This window comes from Nilaparvata lugens, chromosome 2 (genome assembly GCF_014356525.2).
Source record: "Nilaparvata lugens isolate BPH chromosome 2, ASM1435652v1, whole genome shotgun sequence".
Lineage (NCBI taxonomy): Eukaryota > Metazoa > Arthropoda > Insecta > Hemiptera > Delphacidae > Nilaparvata > Nilaparvata lugens.
Genome location: NC_052505.1, coordinates 4,628,529 through 4,648,509, shown reverse-complemented (window position 1 = coordinate 4,648,509; position 19,981 = coordinate 4,628,529). Strand labels below are relative to the sequence as shown.

Below are 19,981 nucleotides of genomic sequence, written 5' to 3'. Positions count from 1 at the left end.
GAAGTTGATAACAACGGACAGCAACACTTGTTTGATTAGACTTGCATTAGCAAACCACAAGCTTATTTACTGAACTTAATTACGGCTATCTATAGCAGGATGTGTCATTACAAGCTCATGCCAGTGGTCGAGCATGTGTTATCTATAGTGAGTCCACGTTATAATGGCAGTATTTGATTAGCATTGGTGTTGCTATCCTTGTGTATCATCCTTGTATCATCTCCGTATCATCGTCCTATAGTAAGGTCCACGTTATAATAGCAGTATTTGATACACATTGGTATTGCTATCCTTGTGTATCACCCTTGTATCATCTTTCTATAGTGAGGTCCACGTTATAATAGCAGTATTTGATTAGCATTTGTATTGATATCCATGTGTATCATCTTCCGATAATGAGGTGCATGTTATAATGACAGTATTCGATCAACTTTTTTTGTGTAGTTGAGAAGTTGATATTGTGGTAATTATTCACATTAAATAAAAATCTGGTGTGGCGCACTCACACAACTTTCCTTGCCGTTATGAAAATTGATCACCTGACGCTAGTGCTCCCGCGCATCTCAAGTCTACTGTTCAAAGAATTGAGCCAGCTGGTGACAGGGTAATAACGCTGTAGACACACGAGGTCTGCTATCTCTTCATAGTGAATCATTTAATAGAATCTAACAGTTGCCAACAGTTTGCAATTGGATAATCACATTTTCACGAATTTCGAGCTTATTTTCAATTTTAGGTGGAAATGTTGCTGAACATTAATTGTAGTGATTTTCATGCTAATCTTTTCTACTCAAAATTTTTTGTTTAAATTGTATCTGAAGCCTGATAATTGGGAATCTGAAATCCAACTTTGCATAGATGGGGCGGAGCTCCTGAAATTTTTACAGATATGGGACTGGTGACAGTTCATAGAGCTCATCGATGACTATTCTAGGTATAAATTCAATCAAAATCGTTGGAGCCGTTTTCGCGAAAATCGCGAAAAACCCTGTTTTTGACAACATTTTCTCCATTTCAGCCGCCATCTTGAATTGCATTTGATCGACATTGTTCGTGTCGGATCCTTATATTGTAAGGACATTGAGTTCCAAATTTCAAGTCATTCCGTTAATTGGAAGATGAGATATCGTGTACACAGACGCACATACAATGTGCGTCATACATGAATCGTAATCGTGTGCTCATACACACACACACACACACACACACACACACACACACAGACAGACCAATACCCAAAAACCACTTTTTTGGACTCAGGGGACCTTGAAACGTATAGAAATTTAGAAATTGGGGTACCTTAATTTTTTCGGATAGCAATACTACCTTACCTATGGTGATAGGGCAAGGAAAGTAAAAATACTGAGAAATTGTCAAAAACCACAGATTTATTGATACTTAGAAAGACTGGTTTCAGTTGTTACACCATTGTCAATCTCTGATAAACTAAAACAAAATACAAGAGCAGCAGAATTTATACTAGTAGGCGAGTGCTGCTATTGGTCCAGGGCATGAACGCCTGCCATTGGCCCAGCTAGCCAATCTCCTCCGACTTAACGGTGTGACAATAATATTATCGCCATGATAACAAATTTACTTTCAGTCTGTTTCAGCGAGTCTGTTGCCGCCATTTTGTGACACCGTAAAGTGGGAGGAGACTGTCTAGCTGGGCCAATGGCAGGCGTTCATGCCCTTGACCAATAGCACTACTCGCCTACTAGTATAAATTCTGCTGCTCTTGTATTTAGTTTTAGTTTATCAGAGATTGACAAGGTGTAACAACCGAAACCGGTCTTTCTAAGTATCAATAAACCTGTGGTTTATGACAATTTCTTAGTATTTTTATTTAGATTTTCATTAAAATTTGAGTTGCTATCCTTGTCTGTCATTCGACAAAGCAGAGAGCGCTATCATTTTCTAGCTCTGCAAAGTTCCAGATCCTTTTTCAAAAATGTAGATATTTAATTAACTAACAAAATTATTCAATCTCAATTACGGAAATATATCAAAATCAAATCAAAAATCGGTTATTTATCCTTAATGATAATAAAAAAAGATAAAAACTTAGAAATTAGAAATACATTATAATAATAGTACACAGTATTGAACTAAATAATACAATAAAAATAAGGAAGGTCCCCGCAAGGTTAAAAAACCTGTGCGCAGAGGCCGAGTTTATTTGAATTTTCTGGAAAAAAAAGATGAAATAAATTAATTCAGTGAAAGGAAACAATAAAAAAACTGAAAGGAAAATCACTAAATTTGAAAAGAAAACTAAAAACCAAGAAGAAAGAGTAAGAAGGAAAGGGGAGTAAGAAAGGATAGGGGAGAAGGCAGAGGGAGACCTAATAGAATTAAGTTTTGTTTCTCAAGATGAATATTGGAGAGAATAAGAGAAAATTTGCTTGGCTTTGGCAGCCACTATTTAAATTATTATGTCATTCGAAGCCAACCACTCATTTATATCTCTCACCAGCTTTTTACTCAACTTATTGGTGATGAATTGACGAGGGATTTTATTTATGAGTTTTGATACAATGTATGAGAACTGTCTTCTGCAGATAGATAAATTAGTGTCAGCAACCTGAAAAGTAATGGATGAGGGACGGAGATTGTATGTAGATTCACGCAAATTGAATAGATCTTTATGTTTGTTCATATAAGTTATGAGAATTTAAATATATCTATTATTGCATTATTGAAAAATATATTTTCTCGACGAATAAACTATTATTGATAACACGATCTATTATTGAAACTAGAATGAACAGTTGATATTACATCAGATATACCGGTATCAGCAGATAGAAGGCAGGGGCAAGGCAGAGAATCGGCAACCATGCTCTCCTATTTTCCTCCACAGCTATTATAACGTGGACCTCACTATAGAAAGATGTAAAAGGAAACAATAGAACATCTTTTATGGAGTATTGCATGCATGGCTACGTAAACCAAGTATTCAACTTTATTACAACTTGCAAAATAAAATGTTTGATTACAGAGGGTAATGCCATGGAAAATACAACCAATATAGCATATAGCTATTCTGTAGTAATGTATAGAAAGCCAATGAATCTTGGGAAGAGCATTGATTACAATTAAGTTTTATTTCGTTATTAATGGTCTTGACCAGTGTTTTATATTGCAATTATTATGCCAGACTGTGAAGATTATTACTTTCTCAATAATGATTGTAGCAGAAACTATAATTTCCAATAGATTTCAAATACAAATTATGAAGCATCCCTACACACTCTATCCATCCAAGTGAACCATACTAGAAACACAAAATCTATGAACCATAAAATGAAGATTATCAAATTAAGTTGCTCAGCCTGGATTCATCATTGGAAATTATAATTGTAGAACTTTTTATTGCTGAATCTGGGCTTCTAGATTCAATACTGGAAAGATTTACTAGAATAGAGATTACTTTAGATAGAAGCACATGCTTATGCTATATTTTCTCTATGATAATACGATATTTGAGAGTTATTTTAAATTCATTGGTCCACTGAGATTCCTTGAAGTGATGGTAAAATGGCAAATTGAATGAAAAAGACTAAGAAATTGTCAAAAAACCACTGATTTATTGATAATTAGAAAGACCGGTTTCGGTTATTACACCATTGTCAATCTCTGATAAACCACAATTTTTCTCCAATTAACTCCACAACTGAAATTTTCATCTGTTTATCAGAGATTGACAATGGTGTAATAACCGAAACCGGTCTTTCTAATTATCAATAAATCAGTGGTTTTTTGACAATTTCTTAGTCTTTTTCATTCAATATGAATAATTACCACAATATCAACTTCTCAACTACACAAAAAATGGAAAATCTTGTGAATAGAGTCTCAAAAGCATGTTTATTCGCAAATCAAGGGAATCGTTATTCAAAGATTGGATTTAAAATAGGTCTAGAACTGATAATATTGATAGTTGGATTGAATTGTTTTCTGTGAGTATCCTTCTCAACTAAATTTGAGTGAGTATTAGTTCTCAAGAGAATTGATTCTTGAGGTTATGAGACCATATCTTCTACATATACTTTACTTCATATCACTTGAAAATGGCATCAATGTCCGAAACATGTTGTGATTAAATAATTCATAAAAGGAACTGAGATTTCTATTTTTCTTTCTATTTCTTCAAAATAATTATTAACAGGATAATGGATAAGAAAATGCAGTCCATTACTGTCAAATATAAATCATTTGAGTTTCAATAGTAGAAAATGAAAGTGAATTCAAAATATTTCAACAGAATTTGGCAGAGGAAAATTATTTCGAGCAGCATGCCATAAAGGGGCAAAATACAAGACTGTACCAAAATGAACAGACTCTCCTCTCGTGAACTCTATTTTGGAGAACTCTATTCTGTTGCAGAGAGCACACATTAGAACCTAACCTGCCTGAATGAAAATTTTGCAAAAGACAATTACTTAGAGGAGCATAATAAGAATGAGCTATTTTTTATAGAATATAAGACAGTACAGTAGTGAACAGACTCTGTGAATACTATTTTAAAACATTTAATTGGAAAATTCCATTCTGTAGCCTAGAGAGTACACATATTAAAACGGAACCTTGTCTGAATTGGAATTTTCATACGTTACACAGATCAGATCTCTTGAGAAAAATGAACAGCTGCAGGTGGAATTAGGCTGCAATTGTTTATAAGGAAAGAAAAGCAAGGGTTGTTTAGGAAATCAGCGCATCTGCGAAAGCGTGGGAATTCCAATTGTACTGCGAGGAAAATAATTCTTTCAACAAGATAACGAACAAATTAACAAGAGGTTACTAGGAGAATGGCCCTACATCACGTATTGTAGAACATTATTTCTGAAATTAGGCTCTAGATCGTTCAAATTATGAAAGTCATCCTTCATCTATAAAGGAAAGAATCGGCTTATACCACTTCCTCCGTAAAAAAGCCGTAGTGCATTCGCGTGACGTCAGCACAGGTAGGGCTCCAACACCAATAAAAATTCTTTGATTTTAGCTGATTTATATCAGCTAGTGTTTTTATTAGTGTAGGAGCCCTACCTGTGCTGACGTCACGCAAATGCACTTTGGCTCTGTTTACGTAGGTAGTGCTTATACGGGATAGGAAAATAACGAATGACGCATCATCACGTCTCAACTACTGGAAATGAAATGAAATGAAAATATTCTTTATTAGGCGGAGTTAGGACTAGAAAGTCCTTTCTACCACTCAACCTTACAGGCAAATAATAATACATTACAATAAGAAATAATACAAAAGAACTATAACAATATGAAACTGAGAATAATGCATAAAATTGTGAATAAAAATCAACCATTTTTGTCTGGTGCAAAAGTAAAAGTAAATCAATAAATTACAAAATAACTAAAAAATAATAATAAATAAATTCAAGTAAATAATATAGAAACTGGACTGATTTACTTGAAAATTTGCATATAGATTCATAATTTACCGAGGATGGTTATAGGCCTATTTTAAATTCTTAAAGATATCAGTAGTTCAAGTTTTCAGTTTGTCAAGTTTTCAGTTAGCCAAGTTTATAATTAGACCGTTGCGGAGCATAGGTTACAGCTAGTTAGATAATAGGATTTTGATTCTTTTGAGACAAAATAAATCATTTTCAGAGAATCGGCAACGCTTTTCGACTCTCTTTTTTCACTGTCATTATAACGTGGACCTCACTACAGCTCTCTCAAGTTTAAGCTCTTATTTCAAACTAGCGGGTAGCCCGTGTTCCGAAAGTTTCTTATTTAGAACTTGACAAACTGAAAACTTGAACTACTGAAATCTTGAAGAATTCAAATAATATAACCATCCTATGATGGAAAGTTGCCTACCAATCAAAAGATTTATTTATTTATTAATCATTTACAATCAACTTAAGGACAAAGAAACAGACTACAGTCCAAAACTTCTTTTCATCCCAATTTCATAAAATAAATTGTCCAAATTAAGGTTATGTGCGACTTTTCAATTCTTCACAAACTTCCACATTGAAACAAAAGAAGCTAAAGATAACCATCCTCGGTAAAATGAGAATCTATAAGCAAAAATTCAAGTTAAACAGTCCAGTAGTTGAGACGTGAAGATGCGTCATTCGTGAATTTTTAAATTCACGAAAATTAGTAAGGGACTCTTTGTCTTAAGATATATTGTAAAGTATGTACCATTAAACGTAGCAAAATCTGTATACTTTTCTCTGATTTACACTCATCTTGTCTATTGTATTGAGCTTAGGGGAAGTACATCTATTGGAAACACTCAAAAAATTTTCATTTTACAGAAGCGTGCAGTACGGTATTTGGCTAAGCTTGATTACAATCAACCCTGTAGAGATGCCTTCACAGATTTAAAAATTCTAACTTTACCATGTATTTACATCTACAGAGTTGTTCTTTTTATTGCTAATAACTTAGACTCATTCAAAACTAATTCTGATATGCATGGCTATAATACACGAGGTAGTGGCAATCCATGTATTGTTCAGCATAGATTGAAGTTTTCCGACAAAGACCCTCGAACCTATGGTCTGAGACTATTGAATAAGCTACCTAGATATCTGTCCACGTCATCTGCAACTTTTAAAAAAGATCTGTATACTTTTCTTGCGGAGAAAGCATATTATAGTGTGGAAGAGTTCCTCACTGATAGAAAAATATTGTTTATTTCATAATGTCTGTAGTATTTAATACACGTGGTTGGATTGCTGGCTGTGACATGCTTATTCATATGACATTGACATTCTTCAGGCTATTTTGAATTATTCTGACGATATATGTTAAGTTTTTGTGATATCTTTTTATAGATTTTGTGTATTGTTTTACAATTTATTGTAAATATTGTCTTTTGACTTTTTAAACTATTGTAAATATTGACTTGGCCTGTACTTTCTTGTATTGTTTATGGCTTAATAAATATCTAATCTAATCTAATTTCCTATCCCGTACGTGTGTATAAGCCAATTCTTTCCATTATTATATTATAGATATTTCAACAGCCTGGTCTCTCGGCCATTAATTCATAACCTCGAAGCTCACATAGGAACTCTGAGTGAAATTTGCGTAAATTGTTCAGGAAGCAACAAGTAACAGCTGAGTCGGATGACAGATTCGGTCTGAAACCGTCTCAAGGTCAGCAAATCGATCCGGATCACGTGTTCACGGATGACGTATTTGATATCAGTGTGACGATGGTCAACGAGTCATGTGGATTCGGCAATAGAACAAAGAGGAGAGAGAGAAAGAGTGACAAAACAATAACAGAAAACGAAGCAAGGAGAGTAATGGCCTAGCGACCTTGTCTCTCAGTTGACGGGGCAATAGTCTCTAAGGAACCAAACCGGGCCAACGGTAATAATCTTCAATACACTTCCCTGTTACGCGAAAGCCGTTTAATTCACATCAACAAAATTCCAGATCGATTACAAAAATTATCGATTGACAAAAAGACAAATATAGAACATACAATCAGTGACCAACATTACGGAAATGATTGAATAACTTCCTCAGTGGTCACTTAATTTTCCAAGTGGTTACTCAAATTTTTGAGTGACAAAAAACAAAATAGAACATACAATCAGTGACCAACATTACGGAAATGATTGAATAACTTCCTCAGTGGTCACTTAATTTTCCAAGTGGTTACTCAAATTTTTGAGGGACAAAAAACAAAATAGAACATACAATCAGTGACCAATATCACAGAAATGATTGAAGAAAATCTCTAGTAGTCACCAATTCATTTGGTGATTCAATTTCTAGGACGTTTCATTCGGAGCTGTCATTTTCATATCAATGAGAGAAAGTGTACTTAAATATGAATACACGACCTCTAGGGCTGTTTCTTTTGTTCAGTTCCCGATCATCGCTGTAACTTTGGTATTTGGAATGGACAAATAATGTCAATTTAAAACGAAGATAGCTTTTACTTTTTTATTCACAAAGGCAACTTTCTAGAAGTATTTTAAGCCTAGGTGATAATAATAAAACAGCTGATGATGCGTTGGTAAACGTCAAACCATGGTACTGTTTTAAAGTTTCTAATGAATATTATAAGAAATTTGTCAATATCTTTGTTTTCTAATTATTAATAATATAAACGTTTCAATTTATGATGAATATCGGGGCACCGAGCTTCGCTCGTTATTTTTATTTATTGATAAACAGAACACAATTCTCTAAAATGATCGTGTTTATATTCTACAGCTGGTTAAATGTCATCTTATGAATTTCGGGGATGCGATATTTTGATTTTTCACGTACTCACTCACTTTTTTACTATCCACAGCTGTTTCAGCCAAGGATGAATTATCCTTCTAATGTCGTTCAGCGAGTTTTCCCAAGGATGAGACCTAGTGCAATCGAATTTTTATATCATAAACCTACTATGTTCCAAATTTCGTGAAAATCGTTGGAGCCGTTTTCGAGATCCGTTGAACATAAATAACCAGATATATAAATACAGAAATTGCTCGCTTAATATAATAGGATTTCATGAATGGATTAATAGAGAGATGAAGGTTATGCACTATGTGCCACATTTTCAAAGAATTACAGTCCAAAACAAATCAAAACTTGAAATCGGTTTGGGAACATTTCATAGATATTGGAATTTGGTCTGCTTAGATGCAAGAGACTATACAAAGTGCCGGTTGCACAAAAGCCAGTTAAATTTGAATCGTGATTAATTCCATGAGAAACAATCAGAGAAGCCGTCTTTACAAGAAAAAAACTTAACTGATTGGGTCTCGTGAAATTAGTCACGGTTTAAATCTAATCGGCTTTTGTGCAACCGGGCCTAAGACCTTGAACCACCTACGTTAGGAAGTGGAATAAATCAGGATTGCTTTAATATTTAATGAAAGTTTTGGGAGAATTTGGAAATAAAAGGTTGAATAAATAAATGTACCTTAAGACTCTGAGTTTACCCTAGATTCATGAAGAAGGTCCAATAATGGGATGAAGTAAATTACTGTAACCAATTCAAGTGTCAATGAAATTTATTAGTTGAAATCCCACGGCTTGTTTCAATAGAATTATCATTATTATCATTCCTATTTTATTTGAAAACACTCACTTCAGAAAATACAAAAGTGAGCTACTCTATACTCTGTACAAATTAACTTCAGACTTGGAGGAAAATGCGGCACAGAAAATGGAGGGAAATCAGCCAATTACAGTGATGAATAGAGTGATAGGTAGAAGCGCAGTTGCCAATTTGTCGATTAGAGTCAGTCGACTGAAGGATTCCAGACAGGAAACTCCGTAAGTTTAACATGAGCGCTTGAATACTCACGAGAAATTACAGAAATGCTGGCAGGTTAGAACGGCAACTTCGCAGCCGTTGTATCCCTACCACTGTATGCCTTATCTACTGCGCATGTCCCTCCCAAGTTAGAAGTTAATTTGTACAGAGTGTAGACACGATTTGAAAATGGTCATTGAATCGATGTAAACAATGGATGACCGATGATGATTATAATCATCAATCATCGTCATTTATTGTGATTTCCATCAACACAACACTCCTCCTCCAATGGAAGACGCTTCCCTCAGTCATGAACCAGCCACTGAGTATAGAATTCTACACTTTATACTCTCTGTATCCGGCCCACATCCTGTTCATTGCATGCTTGGGGTACAAGTAGTAGGCCTACTCACACCGTTAAATACAGTTGTCACAGTTGTACAATCGGAACACACCGTCTAATCGTAGCAGCATAATAGGAGACACTGTCAAGCCTACCTTTCCGAGTTGAATCCAACTGGAAATTAGAGGCCTACACGAAAATGGAAAATTATGATGCAGTTCCCTAAATCGTTTAGTGGCAACTTTGGTCGGACCGGAAGGAACATTCAATGCCAGCTTAATAGCAGAGACTAGAGAGTGTATAGTGAGGTCCATGATATAATGGTAGTGGAGAAAGATAGTAGAACTGCGTTGCCGATTATCTGGCTGGTCATTGCCTGTTGCTATAGAGGATAGCTCATACTAGGATAGTTGCATTGGAAACATCCTGGGATAAATATAAATATTTTGGACTCAAATTTTGACATAAAATGGAATGTAAACATAACCTATTTTTGGACAATTTCTATCTAAATGTGGGAAAGGAACAGTTTTGGGCGTCAAGCCTGTTTTTCCTTTCTCAATCATTCATAGTTTGAGAATGATATTGTCTCTTTTCTGTATAGGGCTAGTATTTGTAATATAAGTAGAAATAAAAATAAAAATCTAAAAAATCTTGTAAAAATTATTTAAAATAATTAAAAAAAGGGTACAGAGATTTTTATTTTTATTTCTATTTAAAGAATGATATTGTATGTATCAATGTATAAATGAATAAATACATTAAAAAAAATAATAACGGTATATCTGATGTAATATCAACTGTTCATTCTTGTTTAACATCAATTATATTTTATTCGTCAAGAAAATATATTTATGGATAATTTGATAATAAATTATTTTTTATTTATTTTTTTTATTTACTCTTATGGCTTTTATCGGCAGAGAGATCCTTTCGGATGTTCTGCCTCGCCGTATTACCCAATGTCATTTCCTATCAACACTCAAGTTTATAGGTTATGTCTTGGGTTCTTCATTTTTCTCACTAAATAATAAATTATCATATTTGAGATTGGATATTTTGTTAATTAATATAAATTTCTAGATTGTTAAAATCCGATCAGGTAATGTTGCAGAGCTGGAAGAAGATAGGGTTATCTGCTTTGTCGTATGATAGACAAGAATAGCAACACCAATATTAATCAAATACTGCAATAATTTCAGAATATACCTCACTATTAATACTGAGAACTCATCAGTGGTATAATAAAAAATGGACAAAATATGAAAACGAATATACAGCAGTACTCAAATATACTGTTTTTGTCAATTAGTTGATTTACGTTTGTCAAAAATAACAAGTTCAAATCCCAAGTACGATAGAGCTCATGCGAGACAGTGTAAAAAACAACCAACTACATGTATATTAAATCAATGGATAATGAATAAGGTAGGAGTATAACATATTCAAGTGTCAGAAATATTGGTGTGAATAGAATAATAAATTATGAGTGAGATGGAGTGACAAGTTATACACTTGTTAGATGAGAGAAGAGATAAGCCAACTAGGAACTAATGTTTAATGCTGTACTGGGATTGTTGAGTACTTGGAGAGAATAATAAGTAACCAGTGATAATTGACAGCGATCTATGTGAATAACATACTAATTCTATAGACGATAAGCCCGTAAGTTTATTATTTATTTATAGGACTTTCAATGAAATACAGTATACTTCTATTATTCTAGTAGTAGTATATTATACTAGCAGGTAGCCCGTACTCAACAATGGACTAATTAAAAACTTGACCGACTGAAATCTTGAAGAATTTTGAAAAAGCCTATAAACCATCCTCGGTAAATTAATAATCTATATGCAAAATTCCAAGTTAATCAGTCCAGTAGTTCAGACGTGATGATGCGTCAAACATAATTTTCCTATCCCGTAATAGTATAAGCCAGTTCTTTCTTTTATTATACTAGTAGTTCTGTGAACAGTAGACCTCACGCAGTTATAAGTCACAGTCTCTTCTAATACTGTCAGAGTAAATTTTGTCCTGTCCCGTCGTGTTGGCGAGATATCAGTGTATAAAAGACTAATGGTTGTTTGGGTTGTTGTATCGACAATGCTAATAATTTGATGTAAACAGCTATGCTACTATCATCAAAAGCTTACCGAGTTGAAAGCAGAGAAAAAGTAGGGAGAAAATACTATGCTACTTCAAGGCATCAATTGCATGCCTCACTGCATGCAATTAATATTCGACACAACAGCTGTTTTCTCACTAAGTTACATTGAGATATTGAATCGCATGCGTCATTGCACGCAATTTATAATCCACTCGACAGCTGATTTATGATGAATGATTCTATACTTTGATTCTTACTCTAATATTGGCGTATGAAGAAGGCTCCTTTTCCTTTTATATTATCCTTGAAATGCAAAATTTCCAAAAACCTTGTATATATACGTCGACGCGCAATTTAAAAAGGAACATACCTGTCAAGTTTCATGAGAATCTATTACCGCGTTTCGCCGTAAATGCGCAACATATAAACATATAAATATAAAGAGAAATGCAAAACCGTCCACTTGTATCTTAGACCTCATTTCGCTCGGTCAATTATATAGATTTATATTATTCTAGCAGCCTATATATATTTCTATTATATACTAGTATAGTATAGTCTATACAAAAGAGTAATTTTGGGAGAACTGAATATAAATTCAATTTGAGCTCTCTAACATGAGACTTCAACAAAAAATCAATCACGGAGATATTGTGGTGGAAAGATAACCATTATGAAAGCTATCAATAATGTTAATTCAGGGAAAACGGTTCAGCAATATTATGGAAAGAGAGAAAACCATGCTAATTCAGGAAAAACCGTTCAACAGTATCATAGAAAAAGGGGAAATAAATGTTCTCTGAAGCACCTAAATTGCAAAATATTTCCCTCCACTCGTATTAGAGCTGGAAGTTGGACTCAACCCGTGCATATTTTATGAAATTCCTCGCATACCACAAAAACTCTGGATTAATGAGGGCCAAGACACGAAGCTTCGATGAAAGAATCGCCCTCACTTTCCTAGTGGCACGGAACAAAGACACTTACAAGAAAAGACGATGATTTGCCCAATCGATAATTGAATGCCTTCTCCTATGGTATTCCCGGAATTGGAATTTTATATTTTCTCTGAAAACTGTAACCTTGATATTCGTCAGATAAAACACAGTGGAAGAGAGACGATTCACTAGAAAGAGGGAGGTGTAGAAGAAGAAGACGCATTAAGAGTTACTCATATGAAGCATTTTTTCAGACGAATTGGCAGGGGATGAACACGATGAACACTAGAAAGGGAGAAGTTGAAGAAGAATAAGAAGAAGATTCATTAAGGGTCATGCCACACGAAGCGTTTTTTTTTAGATGAGTCGGCAGGACAGAAAGCTCTCAGATTAGCTCATTCCCGAACGCCAACCCAATTAGCCAATCGGAGAGCTTCCTGCCCTTCCGACTCGTCTGAAAACGCCTGAAAAAACGCTTCGTGTGGCATGGCCCTTGTAAAAAGATTATTGTGATGATTTTAATGATGACTACGATCCTACGATTATTACTGTTATTAAATTCATATGTGAACATAAACTGATTTGAGACCTTGAGATATATTAATTTGAGATCTAATACTTGGCTATTGAAAAGTTTTCGAATATAATTTCTATCGCTATATTTCACGATCTTAGTAGAGTATTATGTAGATTCTTATAAACAGATTTCAAACCTTGTGCTACATTAATTTAAGATCTAATGCTTGACTGATTGGAACATTCTCAAATATAATTTCTATCGATAATATCTTATGAACTCCTATGATGATATCCTGAACAATCTTATAATATACAGATGAAGTATACCTTGTGATTATCGCTATATTTTATCAACTCCTATAATGATATCTCAAACAATCTTATGGTATACTAATCCTATTATATTAAGCGAGCAATTTCTGTATATATTTATATATTTGGTTATTTATATGGTTATATATGTCCAACGGATCTCGAAAACGGCTCTAACGATTTTCGAAACACAGTAAGTTTATGATATAACAAATCTATTGCACAAGGTCTCATCTCTGGGAAAACTTGCTGAAGGACATGAAAAGGATAATAATTATTCATCCTTGGAAAAATAGATGATAAATTCGTCGTCTGTCGATAACAGAAGATGCGTGTGCCTGTGTGGGAGAGACAGAACTATGTTCAGCTGTGTAATCAATCAGCTCACGAGAAAAATTATCTATAGAAATTTTAATCGACTTGATCAGAATAATCTGATTTGTTGACATGACATGACATGATAATCCTTCTAAACTAGAGTATATCGTAATTTTTCGTAAAGTTAATCATTATTTTACAGTTTACGATTAGTGAGTGTTATTTTGTTATTCAATTTGGTTTGTAAACAATCTCTAAATTAGAACTTTTCTGTTTTCAAATGTTTGGACTGAGAATTGGACCTGAATTCAAGTGTATGGAAGGAACATAACCTACTTTTTGGACTATTTATAGTGTATAAATAAATATTTGGGGATGAATCAATTTTGGGCTGTGCCTGTTAGTCCTTCCCCAATCATTTTAGAGAATTGTGTTCTGTTTATCAATAAATAAATAACGAGCGAAGTTCGGTGCCCCGATATTTTTTTATCAACTCCTATAATATATATTAATTAATTTTAAATAATAATTTTGTATCATTGAATCAATAAAATGATAATAATAATAATAATAATAATAATAATAATAATAATATAATAATAATAATAAATAATAATAATAATAATAATAATAATAATGATATCCTGAATAATCTTATGATATACTGATGAATCAGTGTATACCTCATGATATACTGAAAAATCAATGTTTCCCACATGGAAGAAAACATTGATAAAAATATTGCACATACTTCTGGAAACAAACGACGCAAATCAACAGCTTCAGGATTCTAGCTTTATCACACTTCGTGCACATGAAATAATTATAAAAGATTATCAATATTACATTACGATGCACCCTTCAAACACTCTACGAAGGCTGTGGTGAGCAAATCTTACAAGTTATTAATGGACCATGATGCAAGCGAGAGAGAGACAACATGAAGCCAATCATGAGGGACAACATGAGAGAGACAACATCTACAGGTAAGATCAGGTGAGCCACGACACACTCACACTCTCGCACATACACACACACACACACACACACACACACACTAGTCGAGGTTACAACAAATTAGAAAAAAACTGTTGTCGTTTTTCCTCGGCCAAGGCCAAGTTGATGCGTTTGTTTTGTTTGCTCACTCGCACATCCCGACTCTCTCTCTCTCCTCTACACAAATACAAAATCCCTCGCAGCTTCAGTATTCATGTATCCTTCCTTTTCTCGCTTCAATGGGCTGTTAGCTGCAGCTGATTATCGCTGCCCCTCCCCACCCCGCAACACGGATAGCAGTTCCTGCACTCAGCAGCAGTTTCGTGTCAACCCGGTCATTTCCCTAACTTTAAACCACACAGATACACTTACAAAGATTCAGCTTCTCTACGCTAGTCCTACTTAAAGGTGCATATTTTGATGACCGAGCGAAGTGAGGTCTAAGATTCAAGTCGACGGTTTGGCATTTCTCTTAATGTTTAAATGTCTGAATGTTTAAATGTTTTAATGTTTGAATGTTTAAATAGTTAAGTAAATTCGTATGGATTTTGTTGGCGGGGGAGTCCCTTGCGGGAAGGTCCCACCGCCTGAATATATAATTTAAGCCGTCAATGGGCCTTATTACGACTGTCATACTTCAGCCGGGACCGACAGTTCCGTGCCCATCCGATAACACGGGAGTGATCTGGTTAAAAAACGTTTGGTATTGAGAGGGTTTGAACCCGGGATCTCTATGCTGCTACGCAAGCACTCTATCCAATAGACCACGGATCACTCCAATGTTTAAATTATTATATGTTTATATGTTGCACATTTACGGCGAAACGCGGTATAACAGATTTTCATTAAATTTGACAGGTATGTTCCTTTTTTAATTGCGCGTCGACGTATATACAAGGTTTATGGAAATTTTGCATTTCAAGGATAATATAAAAGGGAAAAGGAGCCTCCTTCATACGCCAATATTAGAGTAAAAAATCAGACTATAGAATATTATTCATCATAAATCAGCTGACAAGTGATTACTCAGATGTGTGGAGAAGCCAGTCTATTGCTGTATTTCCATAAGGTCTATAGTTTCAATCAGGTACTTGTGGATGAGAATACTGTGTGAGGTCTACTGTTCACAGAGTTACTAGTTTTGTGAACAGTGGACCTCGCGCAGTTATGAACCGCAGCCTCCTCTTATACTGGATTATTGAATATTACTATAAATACTCACATTGGACATTGAATTGCATGCGTCATGGCATGCAATTTATAATCTTTCGACAGCTGATTTAAGATGAATAATTCTATAGTCTGATTTTTACTCTAATATTGGCGTATGAAGGATGCTCCTTTTTCCTTTTATATTATCCTTGGAATGCAAAATTTCCAAAAACCTTGTATATACGTCGACGCGCAATTTAAAAACGAACATACCTGTCAAATTTAATGAAAATCTATTACCGCGTTTCGCCGTAAATGCGCAACATATAAACATTTAAACATTAAGAGAAATGACACACCGACGACTTGAATCTTAGACCTCACTTCGCTCGGTCAATTAAAATTAGACTCAAAATTACATTCCACAATCACAATATCAAATTTTTGGAAAACTTTTAATGTGAAATTTTCTGTTCAATATTATAATGAAAATTTTATATTTGATTGCTTTTTGTGAATTTGTGTTTGAAAAAAGTTTTCTTGATTTAAACTTTATAAAATGAAAACTCAGGAAGTTGAAGTACAAATTTCTAATGAGAAAACATGAAGATCCGAATACATAACCTATTAACTTGAGTGTTGATAGGAAATGACATTGGGTAATACGGCGAGGCAGATATAATTAAAATGAGGCACTGAATTGGGAATCAGGACTAAAGAAAACTAGAAAATTGATTTCGGAAAAGCATACTCGAGTGATATAATCATTCTATTACATTCAATTGCCCCGTTTTCACTTCTCAGTTCTCAACGCAAAAAACAAGATGACAAGAGCATCAATAAAAATTAAATACAGTAGTTCCTATTATTGTATCTATATCCTGTATCTATCTATATCTGTATAGTATATCCTACTCTAGTATATCGGTTTCCCATAGTTGAGTAGGTTAATTTATAATAGGATTAAATTCCATATTTTTTCATAGACCTATTCTACTGTATTTCAGATATTTTTATTTATGTTTTAATTACATGTTTGGATATATTTTTTTTTGAAGAAATAGATTTATTTATATTGTCATGTTTGAATTTGAATTACTGTTCCAGGATACGAACAGAACTTCTGTCTTGAACAGGGGCAATACAGAGAGAGAATAAGTGTTTCGAGAACAAGATTTGAGGAAGGGAGTGGCCTACAATTATAAGTATAAAATTAATGGGAGCTAATCTGGATTTCAAATAAATAGGTGATTTGTATGGTTGCTTGATGGAACAATAGTCATTTATCTCAAAAGAGCCCATGAATTTGAAACCTTATAAAAAACTTATAAACCTTTTTAGGAGTAAGTTTTAGTTTTTTTCAAATTTTAAAACCAAAAGCTCTTTCTTAGAAAGAGAGCTTTGATTAAAAAATTTTAAATAAAAATTCTATAAAATTATATTTTAAAATCAAATCTCTTTCATCTCAAAAGAGCTCATGAATTTGAAACTCAACTTATGAAACCTTATAAAAAACGTATAAACCTCTTTAGGAGTAAGTTTGAGTTTTTTTAAATGTTCAATTATTAATACAGTATTTTTCAGTTATCAGTGATGATTTAGTGAAGTATTCTTATTTAATTTGATTTTCAACTTTTCTAAATTCTAATTCCTAGTTTATATTATATTTTGAACTCAAAATTGGACAAAAATCATGAAGAGGAAACATAACCTATTTTTGGACAATTTCTATCAAAATTTGGGAGAGGAACAGTTTTGGGCTTCAAGCCTGTTGTTCCTTCCCCAATCATACATAGTTGAGAATTATATTGTATCTATCAGTGTATAATAATAAATAAATAAAATACCTTTATTTACTTCAAATGAAGGGATAATTGACTTGAAATGCTTGAGAAGAAATCAACACAAAATATTCTTCACGTGAATTGAAGCTGTTGAAAAAACTATAGAAAATAGTTCAAATCTAACCTGTTCTGTGGGGAATATCCAGGTGTGTAGTTCTAGGTCAGAAGAGTCTTGAGTTTTGATCGTCAACGTGTTTTCCTCTTCAGATTGTGAAGAAAGTCCCGAATGTTTGTGGTGTCCTTCCATATGGCGCAGTCTCTTGGCCAGCCTTTTCATATGCAATTTCAAGGAATCGTTCTCTTTCATCAACTTGCTGTTATGAGACTTGGCCACTGCGATGTCCTCTTTCAACACTTCAATTGTTTCCAGCAATTGTTCAATTCTCTCCTCGTAGAGAACCGTGTTTTGGCAATTACACGCATCCTTCCATACCTGAAGTATATCGTCCAGATTCCGGTTTGAGTTGCTGCAAACGATACTCTCAGTTTTGCATTCCATATCACACGAAATCGATTCAAGATCCAAGTCTATCGATCCTGTTTCAGTCGTGTCTTTCCTCTTTTTCTTCTTCCTTCTCCTTTTCCTCGTGATCCTCCGTTCCTCGCCTTGGCTGTACATCAAGTGTCCTCAGGATCCATCCTGTCACCAAAAGTCACTCATCAGTTGAGAGGATAACTTATCTGCTCATTAAAATCAGTTGAGAGGATATCTGCATTCCAAACAAATGGCCAGACAAAACTGTGCAAAAGAGTGCAAACCGACACCCAAAATTACAGCAAACGAAACTAATAATCAGAAATTAACACACGCACACACACATACACACATGCGGACAGCGAACAAAGATAGAATACAATAAATTGATTGAAAAAACAGCATTAAGGAAGAAAAATGTATTGACAAAACATCGGGAAGAATTCAATAGGAAAGTAAGGACAAATACAATTTCAACAATAAAAATCAAACATAATGTTTCAACTAACAATGTAGAAAAAGCTGAAACTATACAGTGGAATCTCGATATAATATAGAACATTGACAGAAAATACAAGAAATCGATTGACAAACCAGCATTAAGGAAGAAAACTCAAAAGGAAAGTAAAGAAAGTGAACCACGAATTCGAAAAGTTGATATAAACCATAAATTATGTTGCAACTAACAATGGAGAAAAAGCTGAAATTGTACAGTGGAATCTGATATATTACAGAACAATGATAGAAAATACAAGAAATTGATTGCTAAGACAAGCATCATGGAAGAAAACTCTTTAGGAAAGTGAAGTGAAAGTTTATATAAACCATGAATTAGTTTCAACTAACAATGGAGAAAAGCTGAAACTATACAGAGGAATCTCGATATAGTACAGAACATTGACAGAAAATAAAAGAAATTGCTTGACAAAAACAGCTTTGAGGAAGAGAATTCAATAAGGAAAGTAAAGTAAACACAAATTTGAAATTTTGATATCAACTATAGATTATGTTTCAACTAAAAATGGAGAAAAAGTTGAAATTATACAGTGGAATATATAGATATGGTTACAGAACAATGACAGAAAATACAAAATATTATTTGAGGAAGCAGCGTTAAAGAAGAGAGTTCAATAGGAAAGTAAAGTGAGCCACAAATTCGAAAAGTTGATATAAACCATGAATTATGTTTCAACTAACAATGGAGAAGAGGCTGAAAGTATGTACAGTGGAATCTCGATATGGTACAGAACAATGATAGAAAATACAAGAAATTGATTGGCAAGACAAGCATCATGGAAGAAAACTCTAGGAAAGTGAAGTGAACCACAAATTCGAAAAGTTTATATAAACCATGAATTATGTTTCAACTAACAATGAAGAAAAGCTGAAACTATACAGTGAAATCTCGATATGGTACAGAGCAATGAAAGAGAATACAAAATATTATTTGAGAGAACAGCGTTAAAGAAGAGAGTTCAATAGAAAAGTAAAGTGAACCACAAATTCGAAATGTTCATATCAACCATACATTATGTTTCAACTCACAATGTAGAAGAAGATGAAAGTATGTACAGTGGAATCTCGATATGGTACAGAACAATGATAGAAAATACAAGAAATTGATTGGCAAGACAAGCATCATGGAAGAAAACTCTAGGAAAGTGAAGTGAACCACAAATTCGAAAAGTTTATATAAACCATGAATTATGTTTCAACTAACA

General features: G+C 33.8%; 1 protein-coding gene across 4 annotated transcripts in view; it reads right to left on the bottom strand.

Moving 5' to 3' along the window:
• Positions 1 to 19,981, bottom strand: part of LOC111044115 (caspase-1) — an 88,835-nt gene that overhangs the window by 49,783 nt on the left and 19,071 nt on the right. For 2 of the 4 annotated variants that reach the window (XM_039420378.1, XM_039420377.1), the window contains exon 2: positions 17,910 to 18,425. The exons of the other annotated variants lie outside the window; for them this stretch is intronic. In XM_039420378.1, coding sequence (XP_039276312.1) covers positions 17,910 to 18,404 — 495 coding nt within the window. In that variant the 5' untranslated portion in view covers positions 18,405 to 18,425. The remainder of the gene's footprint in view (positions 1 to 17,909; positions 18,426 to 19,981) is intronic. 4 annotated transcript variants of the gene reach the window in all.